This window comes from Etheostoma cragini, chromosome 8 (assembly GCF_013103735.1).
Source record: "Etheostoma cragini isolate CJK2018 chromosome 8, CSU_Ecrag_1.0, whole genome shotgun sequence".
In the NCBI taxonomy this organism is placed as follows: Eukaryota; Metazoa; Chordata; class Actinopteri; order Perciformes; family Percidae; genus Etheostoma; species Etheostoma cragini.
In genome coordinates, this window is record NC_048414.1 from 20,362,530 (window position 1) to 20,372,313 (window position 9,784).

At 42.5% G+C, this 9,784-nt stretch overlaps 1 protein-coding gene across 1 annotated transcript in view; it reads left to right on the plus strand.

Annotated features, from left to right (window-relative positions):
• Positions 1-2,994: 2,994 nt before the first annotated feature.
• The window catches only part of unc45a (unc-45 myosin chaperone A), a 9,140-nt gene continuing 2,350 nt past the window's right edge, over positions 2,995-9,784 (plus strand). Inside the window, exons 1-16 of the mRNA XM_034879112.1 lie at positions 2,995-3,018; positions 3,115-3,307; positions 4,373-4,548; positions 4,675-4,764; positions 4,896-5,063; positions 5,372-5,540; positions 6,267-6,437; positions 6,709-6,880; positions 7,293-7,593; positions 7,690-7,784; positions 7,933-8,074; positions 8,291-8,431; positions 8,631-8,758; positions 8,836-8,902; positions 9,001-9,114; positions 9,213-9,328. Of these exons, the coding sequence (XP_034735003.1) occupies positions 2,995-3,018; positions 3,115-3,307; positions 4,373-4,548; positions 4,675-4,764; positions 4,896-5,063; positions 5,372-5,540; positions 6,267-6,437; positions 6,709-6,880; positions 7,293-7,593; positions 7,690-7,784; positions 7,933-8,074; positions 8,291-8,431; positions 8,631-8,758; positions 8,836-8,902; positions 9,001-9,114; positions 9,213-9,328 (2,267 nt within the window). The remainder of the gene's footprint in view (positions 3,019-3,114; positions 3,308-4,372; positions 4,549-4,674; positions 4,765-4,895; positions 5,064-5,371; positions 5,541-6,266; positions 6,438-6,708; positions 6,881-7,292; positions 7,594-7,689; positions 7,785-7,932; positions 8,075-8,290; positions 8,432-8,630; positions 8,759-8,835; positions 8,903-9,000; positions 9,115-9,212; positions 9,329-9,784) is intronic.

Genomic DNA, 9,784 nt, shown 5'->3' on the forward strand with positions numbered 1-9,784 from the left:
CAGTGAAGTCTATTAGAGGCACTTGCACCGGTGATGGCTGAGTGTTACTGTGCAGCCTCCAACTGAGCTTGAAGACGTAGATGTGACGTGAGCAACCTCTCTGAAAGTTGTAAGACTTCTGGTAGCTGAGCCAAGAGAAATCTCAATCATTCCCAATCAGCAAGACGGAGAGCGTAAGTATACTGTATGTAAGGAGATAACATAGGCACTGGCTAATTATTGCTAACTAAAATGCTAGTTATCATTAGTAATTAAACCTAAACAGGTAATGTATGGGAGAAGTTAGGACAAAGCACGGAGAAGGACTTTCGGTGCTTCTGGAAAACCGCTCGCCACCTCAGGAGGGGGAAGCGGGGAATCATCCAAGCTGTTTACAGTAAGGATGGGACGTTGTTGGCCTCAACTGAGGAGGTACTAGGGCGGTGGGGAGCACTTTGAGGAACTCCTAAATCCGGCTGACACATCCTCTGTTGTAGAGGCAGAGCTTGAGGAGGATGGGGGATTGTCATCAATTACCCTGAAGGAAGTTGCTGAGGTAGTCAAACAACTCCACAATGGCAAAGCCCCAGGGATTGATGAGATCCGTCCAGAAAATGCTGAAAGCTCTAGGTGTGGAGGGGCTGTCTTGGCTGACACGCCTCTTTAACATTGCGTGGAAGTCTGGGACAGTGCCTAAGGAGTAGCAGACTGGGGTGGTGGAGACACTGTGGGAGGTGCTGAGGGAGTATGGGGTGAGGGTGTTCCTTCTCAGGGCCTTCCAATCTCTGTATGACCAAAGCGAGAGCGGTATCCGGGTTCTCTGCAGTAAGTCGGACTCGTTCCAGGTGAGGGTTGGCCTCCGCCAGGGCTGCGCTTTGTCACCTCTCATCGCTGCTTTTTTTAGATGATGTTGGGCTGATGGCGTCATCGGTCTGTGACTTTCAGCACTCACTGGATCGGTTCACAGCCGAGTGTGAAGCAGCTGGGATGAGGATCAGCACCTCTAAATCTGAGGCCATGGTTCTCAGCAGGAAACTGATGGAGTGCCTTCTTCAGGTAGGGAATGAGTCCTTACCCCACAGGAAGGAGTTTAGATACCTTGTGGATCTTGTTCGCGAGTGAGGGGACCATGGAGCGTGAGATTGGTTGGAGAATCGGGGCAGTGGTGCGGTATTACATTCCATTTATCGCACCGTTGTGACAAAAAAAGAGCTGAGCAAGAAGGCAAAGCTCTTGAGCTACCGGTCATTTTTCGTTCCTACCCTCACCTATGGTCATGAAGGCTGGGTCATGTCCAAAAGAAGGAGATCCAGGGTACAAGCGGCCAAAATGGGTTTCCTCAGGAGGGTGGCTGGTGTCTCCCTTAGAGATAGGGTGAGAAGCTCAGTTATCCGAGAGGAGCTCGGAGTAGAGACACTGCTCCTTCGCGTCGAAAGGAGCCAGTTGAGGTGGTTTGAGCATCTTGTAAGGATGCCTCCTGGGCGCTTCCCTATGGAGTTGTTCCAGGCACATCCAGCTGGGAGGAGGCCTCGGGGAAGACCCAGGACTAGGTGGAGGGATTATCTCTCCAACCTGGCCTGGGAACGCCTCTGGATCCCCCAGTCGGAGCTGGTTGATGTGGCTCAGGAAAGGGAAGTTTGGGGCCCCCTGTTGGAGCTGCGGCCCGCGCGATCCGATACTGGATAAGCGGATAAAGATGGATGGATTGATGGAGGGACAGCTAATGTAAGTTGAAACTGTCTGCGAGCTTCTCCTGACAACACGGTGATTTGTCAACTTTGTGACAGCAAGTTGCTTGGTTATGACTCAATTGTTAACCTGTTTTTACAAAAACGTGTTTCTTTAGAATAAAACAACAGACAAATAGAATCTTTAAACGCTTCAGATATAAAGTTATTCACTGTCAAAGTGACGTCAAAATGAATGGCAGTGAATGGGAGGCTAACGGCAGGTGATGGCTTCGTAGCATTAAAATGGAGCCATAGGAGCTACGCTTGGAGAAGAGAAGCTTACCACTTGGTTGCACTACAGGATGCAGATAACCAGGCTCTCATTTGCTAGCTGTTAGCCAATCAGAGTCAAGTAGCGTAGCTCATTGACTAAATTAAGAACTTGTAAAAATCAAGCTTCCTGCATGCTTTATCTTCCATGCTAGAATAACTTTAAACAAGGTAACCAAGGCATTTTTGTCTCCAAAAAATGTTACAGAGTCCATTGTAGAACTTCAGACATTACCACAAGGTCATAAAATATGTATGGCAGGGCACCTTTAACACTTCAGATATAAATTTTGATTATCCAGTTGCTCATAAATTTCTCAGTTTCATGTCTGCTGCTATGAAGTGAATTAACAGTTTTAAATCCATCAGGTGGTAAATGTTCAATAGGTTATTTATGAATGAATGGATTTGGCCAAAACATGTTATCTTAGTCAGCTGTTGAGCTGTAAACTTTACTAAATTGTTTATAAACTGTTATTAAAGCAATTAGTTACACATTTTAACCCATTGCAAAGCAAGGCTTATTAGAAAATATTACCAACAACATTTATAAAATATGCTTGTAAAGTCTGGCTGAGGTTTAACAATCTATAAATATATGCATTTAAACCACTAACAACAATAAAATACTTCCTACAGCTGAATACATCAAAACCTTGAATGGCTGGCTTTCTTCTTTAATCATTAGATGCTTTTTAAACCCCTCTGTGTCTGTGGGGACTAAAACAAAAATCATCAATCGCCTCTGACTGAAGAAAGCCACAGAACGAAACATAACCAAATCAGGCAGGGATGGAGACAGACGCCGTTCCTTTTATGGTAACAGTGCGTGAGGGGATGGGCGGGGCTATTACCTAAACGTCATCAACGTGCTCCGAACACCCGGAAGCGTAGCAAAGATGTGAAATGTTATTCAGGAGTTAGTAGTGTTAGGGACCAAGAGTTAGCTAGAGTTCAAATAAAACTACATATTCTCCATATTAAGTAACTCTGTATTGTGTATTACAGCTTGAAGATGAGTGTGAGTGAAGAAAAAAAGGTACCGCAGTTAGCTACGTAGGCTTTTTAGCTTCAATTTCATCCAGTTAGAATTTACTCGAAGCATTTCTGTCATGTTTTTTTCTCTTTAACCCAGGACCCCACAGCCCTGAAGGAGGAAGGGAACACCCTTTTTAAGGCAGGAGACATGCACGGCGCTATCTGCTGCTACACCAAAGCATTAAAGCTGAGTAACAGCACAGCAGACAGTGCTGTCCTGTACAGAAACCGCTCTGCCTGCTACCTGAAACAGGAGCAGTACAGCAAGGCCGAGGCTGATGCCTCCAAAGGTGAGCTAAATTACAGCCGAGGATGCTGTAGGATCGTAGATCAGTACAGAGACACGTTTTAATCTTAGTTTAAATTAAGAGACACTTCACCTGTATATATGTGACATGTGTCTATCCTACTGTCTACATTATTCCCTTACAATGCCCATATTTACTGCTGTCTTTTTTTACTTTATCCTTGCACTGTTATATAATTTTATATTACTATGTCTACATTATTCTCTTTTACTGTCCATATTTAATGCTGTTTTCTAGACTTGTTTGCACTATCACCATGAAACACACTCTCATAGAGCACCTTACCATGCATACTGAATCACAGGGTCAGCCCCTGCCCTGTCACTGCAAGCGTCTCATGCTTATACAGCCTTCAGTACATTCATGTGGATTTTTTTTATTTAGTATCCTTGCTTTTATTATTTATATTATTCATGTGGATTTGTTATTTTATCATCCTGTTTGTGATGGATGTGAATGTTTTGCGGGATGTCTTTAAGCCACTAGGAAGATCTTTTTTTTCAATGACAGAGTTACTCATGATGCCCTAAAGACCCTTGGGTGAAGATTTTAATTGAGAATAACTTTTAAAACACACCAACTGTCTTATCTTTGGTAGAAGAAACTATTTACAGCTGCTGTTAAGTTCACAAAGTGTGTATGGTTCACATTTCAGGTTAAAGTGATTTACTCTACTGTTGCAGGAACTGTCACTCAAAGTGGATTAAGCATTATTACTTTAATTACATATTCAATTTAATTTTAACGTCACTTACTTACACTGCGATATTGTTTTTTTTTGTACTATGGCAACCCCACTTTACTTTACGATACCTTTATTTGACGCCAATTTACTTCAGTGTACCTTCAGCTCATTGTCTACTGTTTGCCTGTTTTACTTGTGTGTTTACTTGTTTGTTTGTTTGTTTTTTGCTGTTATTGTAGAGAACGCTACTGTAACAAAGGAATTTCCCCGCTATGGGATGAATAAAATATGATCTAATCTAATCTAAGATATACAGTATGTTCTATTGTTGTACTGAATTTCATGTCGGTCACTATTTTCAGCTCTCGATACTGACCCAGGGGATGTGAAGGCCAGGTTCCGGAGAGCTCAGGCTTTCCAGAAACTTTGTCGGCTGGATCAGGCGTTTCTGGACGCTCAGAGGTGTGCCCAGCTGGAGCCCAAAAACAAAGCCTTCCAGGATCTGCTCAGACAGCTTGGAGCACAGATTCAGCATAAGGTGATGTTTTATTTAAAAAAAAAAAATTTTTTAATAAAGTGGATTAATATGTTTTATGTCTTGTATTTTAAACAGTACCCTGATGAAATTGTGGCTAATTAGGGATTTCTTCTCCTAACCATGTAGTCGGTGCAGCTAAACTCCACAGATGCTCGTGTGCAGCAAATGTTCTCCCTCCTCTTAGATGCATCTGCAAAAGACTCGGATCGACAAAAGGTAAGGGCAACTCATAAGGCAGGAACATAGCAAACTGCTGTAGTTTTTTATGTGATTTTTATTCATTGTATCTTGATCTGTCTGTAAAGTTGTAATGCACCAAAATACAGTGATCCATTATTCAATTCCAGGCTGCTCAGAATCTTGTGGTATTATCTCGAGAAGACGCAGGAGCTGAGCAGATCTTCCGCAACGATGGAGTGAAGCTGATTCAGAAACTTCTTCAGTCCAAGCAGGAGGATGTTGTCCTTTCCGCCCTAAGGACCCTGGTTGGGTTATGCACGGGGCATCAGTCCAGAGTAAGTCGGACAATTCCCTCTAAAGTTGTTCATTACACCATCTCTTTTCTAACAGGCTACAATCTTATTTTCTTTATTGGAAAACATAGATACAACAGGAACTATTGGCCCTTTTGATTTGTATTTTGTTCCTTTTAATTTTAATGCATTTCTGTTTCCAGTCATTAAGTCTGCTGTAGCACACTTTATCAGTAGATGTTAAAATATATCAACATCCATGTTAGTCAGAGACTATATTTCCCATGCTAGTAACACTTTTGAATTGCTTTCCTGCTTTTAACTGCTGACATCCACTGTTTTGTTGCCAGACTATGGCTATAGTGAATGAGTTGGGAATGGAGCAGCTGTGTGCAGTAATGGGCTCTGGAGCCTCCGCTGTGTCTCTGGCTGCCTGCCACCTGCTGCAGGTGATGTTTGAGGCTCTGACGGAGGGCATGAAAAAAGAGATCAGAGGGAAAGATGAAGCCATACTTCCTGGTGAGTTTGGCCTCTGATCATGTTTATATGTGGAGTTGGCAACACATGAAAGTTAACCCCTAACAAATCTATTTTGTTTTATTTTTTTCAAACACGGCACAAACAGTGGCTTGAGAAAGTTAGATAAGGTTGATTTAAAAAGAGGAATAAAAAAAACATCTTTTGGAAATTGATGTTATTGCCTTAATTAAAAAAAAGTAGGAAAATCCAACCTTCCAAGGACAGCAATTTCTTTTGTGAATGAATACTACTGTACTGCCTACTTTCCATAAAATCATCTCTCAATGCCAATCAAACAAGCTAACTGAAATAACACCATGCAAATCTCTATGTATAGTGAAGAGTGTGTGATGACATGGAGTAAGTTTAATTCCAAAGGCCAAAGGAACTTTGTCAGGATGCTTAGTATCCTGAATCCATGAAATAACTGGCCTTTTAAAAATATAAATTGGCCTGCCTCTATGGGAATTCAACATAGGGTTTTGTATACTTATGCCCCCTGTATTTTAAGGAATAACATTTATTTATTTACAATACGTTATTCATTCACAAAGAAAATTGGTTTGAATTAAGGCATTAAGATTAATTTCCAAAAGATGTTTTTTTTATTCCTCTTTTTAATCAACTTTAGCATGGGTGTGTAAACTTTCTCAAGCCGCCGTAACAGTGTGTATCAGCTTTCTCTCCTGTTTTTTCATGGTAACTGACACTGTGAATTTACCACAGAACCCTCCAAGGAGCTACGCTCAATGTTACGCCACCTCTTGGAAATGATGCCAGCATCTAAGGTGTCAGGGCCGGGCAGAGACAGCGCCATCAACCTCCTGGTCAAACAAGTTCCCCGCAAGTCCTTGAAAAACCCCGATAACTCACTCACATTATGGGTGATAGACCAGGGTATGAAACAAACCTGCACATCATGTAGAATGGGTCACATGTTTATGCTATGATGGATACAAAACAGACAGAAATCTTCTGTCAAACCATCCTGTTTCAGTATTTCCAATACAGTTTCACAACCATGGGAAGGAAGTGTTCACTTTGTTTTCAAATGTCAAATGAAATTTCCCCATGGCCTTGGATATCCCGAGCCCATTTAAGATATTCTGTCACAAGTTTTATTTGGCATCACTCTAGCCAAATTAATGAACTCCTTGTTCTCCTGCAGGACTGAAGAAAATCCTGGAGGTGGCCGGGACAGTGCCTGAGCTCTCCGAAGGCCCACCTCTGACAGACAACTCCCACATGAGCTGCTCTGTCTTGCTTAGCAAACTCTACGATGACCTGAAGTGTGACACCGAGAGGGAGACTTTTAACAAGATATGTGAAGAATATGTACAGTGAGTTGACCATCAAAACTTGTTACTAATGTCCAATGCCTACTAATGCTTAGTAGTGAAATCAGAATCAGATTTATTGGCCAAGTACACTTACATACAAAAGGAATTTGACTTCAGTAGGTGTTAACTCGAAATACATAGACACATACTGTACAAATAGACAATACATAATATACAAAATGCAAATATACAAAAATACATGGAGTGGGATGTGAAGTGCAAAAAGTAATGCATATTGGATGCATATTGGAAAGATAAGTATGTAATGTGTAGTGAAGTGGGGATGGCCCCTCTTATCTGCAGTTCAGTAGCAGTAAATGACTTATAAACATGAAAACAAAATCCTTATTACAAGCCATGAGCACAAAAGTGGTGTTTTCCTTTTTTTTTAATCTGATGTTTTTCTGGGCAGGCAACATTTTAGCCGACATGGCATAACCGGCAAGCTGCGAGCCATCCAGACAGTGTCGGTGCTCCTCCAAGGGCCGAGCGACGTGGGTAACAGAACTCTGGAGATGTCAGGAATGATGGATGCAGTGATCTCTCTGTGTGCTTCCGAAGATGTAACTCACCAGCAGGTAGCGGTGGAGACTCTTATCCATGCGGCAGGCAAGGCAAAGAGAGCCTCCTTCATCACAGCCAACGGCGTGGCGCTCCTGAAGGACCTCTACAAGAAGAGCGAGAATGACAGGATACGTGTGAGAGCCCTGGTGGTAAGTGTCGCAGCAAGAACAGTACATTTATTTCAGACAGAAGAAAATAACCTCTCTAAATGACTGATCCATGGTGCTTTGATGGTTATTACACAGGGCTTGTGCAAGCTTGGATCAGCAGGAGGGACGGACTTCAGCATGAAGCAGTTTGCAGAGGGGTCCACGCTAAAGCTCGCCAAGCAGTGCAGGAAGTATGATTGCCGGTGTTGAATCTTAAACCTGAGAAATGTGTTAAGGCTCATCCACGTTGATGCATTATCTGCTTTTAAAAACAACAGATAACGAGTGGTTCCTTGGATTTAAAATATGAAGAAAGCTATTTCTTTTTTTGTTTTTCAGGTGGCTGTGTAATGAGTCTCTGCCCCCGACCTCCCGCCGGTGGTCTGTGGAAGGCCTCGCCTACCTCACTTTTGATGCCGATGTGAAGGAGGACTTAGTTGAAGACAAGAATGCTCTCGTGGCCATGTTTGAGCTAGCAAAGGTTTGACTGTTGATTGTAATTGGAGGTTTTAATGACACATGGGAAATACTGGGCAATTATGAAGTCAGATTCCTCTCAGAAGAGCATCTTGGGGATCTTTTTCTCATTTATTTTTGTGTAGGTTTTGAAACCCCCTCTGTAAGAATACACCCAAACATTTCTATAGTGTTGACTTGGATCACCTTGACAGCCCAGTTTTTCTTTGTGTTCCTGCAGTCTGAAGATAAGACTGTGCTCTTTGCTGTGGGCTCCACATTAGTGAACTGCACCAACAGCTATGAGGTGGAGAAGCCAGACCCTCAGATGGTGGAGTTGGCCAAGTATGCAAAGCAGCATGTGCCTGAGGAGCACCCCAAGGTACAGTTTTAAATGTTTCTGTTTTCATGTAGAGCTACATTTACGGCACACAAACATCAGACAACATTACCTTAATCTTGCACAGCAGCTCTACTGCTCTCCTCTTTCTTTGGGTGTTCTTGGAAATAATTTGACTATGCAAATTTTTTTTTTTGGAGAGCTTTATTTACATGAATCTGTCTGTCTTTCCATGTGTCAGGATGCACCTTCCTATGTAGAGAAAAGACTGATGAAGCTGCTGGAGGCGGGTGTGGTGTCTGCGTTGGTGTGTATGGTCAAACAGGAGAGTCCTGCCCTCACTGACGCTTGTCGGGACTGTATTGCCAGGTAGGAAAATGGCAGGAAATCTTTTTCACTCACTGTTCTCTCTGTAGATTTTCTGTTAATGCCCTTTCTCACGGCAGGGTCTTCTTGGCTTTGGTGGAACGACAGGAAGACAGAGGCACAGTGGTGGCACAGGGTGGAGGAAAGGTAGAGCACCCCGATAAATCTACTTAGTTTAGCCTGCACACTGATCTAAACACCTTGCTTTAGGGAGGTTTACATGATTTATGTTGTTTTCTCCATAGGCTTTGATCCCACTGGCATCCGACAACACAGACGGAGGTAAAATCAAAGCAGCACAAGCCCTGGCAAAAATAACCATCACATCTAACCCAGAGATTGCCTTCCCAGGAGAAAGGGTGAGAATTGCATGATGTAAAAAGCCTCTCAAAGTAAAAAAAAAAAAGCATCCTAAAGAACGTATCCTAATTAACCTTATCCTGCTTTCTGTTGTCAGATCTATGAGATGGTGCGCCCCCTTGTCAGTCTTCTGAGTCTTGAATGCACCCTGCTGCAGAACTTCGAGGCACTCATGGCTCTCACCAACCTGGCCGGCATCAGTGAAAGACTCAGGTTGGCCACTGGGGGGAGTCTCCCCTAAAAATGCATGTACAAAACACAGTCCACTGGAGAGTGGCAGGACCTACATACAAGTATCCAGAAACCAATAGTTCAAGTTTAATTCTGTAGTTTTACTTTTTTACACATGGCAAATGTAGTTACAGATGAATGTGTCATTTTTATGGATAAATATGTAGGATCTATGTTTGCTTCGTAAAAATGAAAGAAATGCTGTAAAAATGTTTTTACTAGAGCTGTTTTTAGGACTTTTGGGGGCAAGTTCAAGTCATGTCTTGAGTCATTTTTCAGTATTTCAAGTCCCTGAACAGTTTGACAGTGTTGATACAGAGCTACAAAGCTAAGGCCACGTCTTTTCATTTTCACTGTATAGACATACAGTTGTGGTCAAAAGTGTACATACACTTGTAGAAAATCACAATGTTATGGCTGTCTTGAGTCTTCAATAAG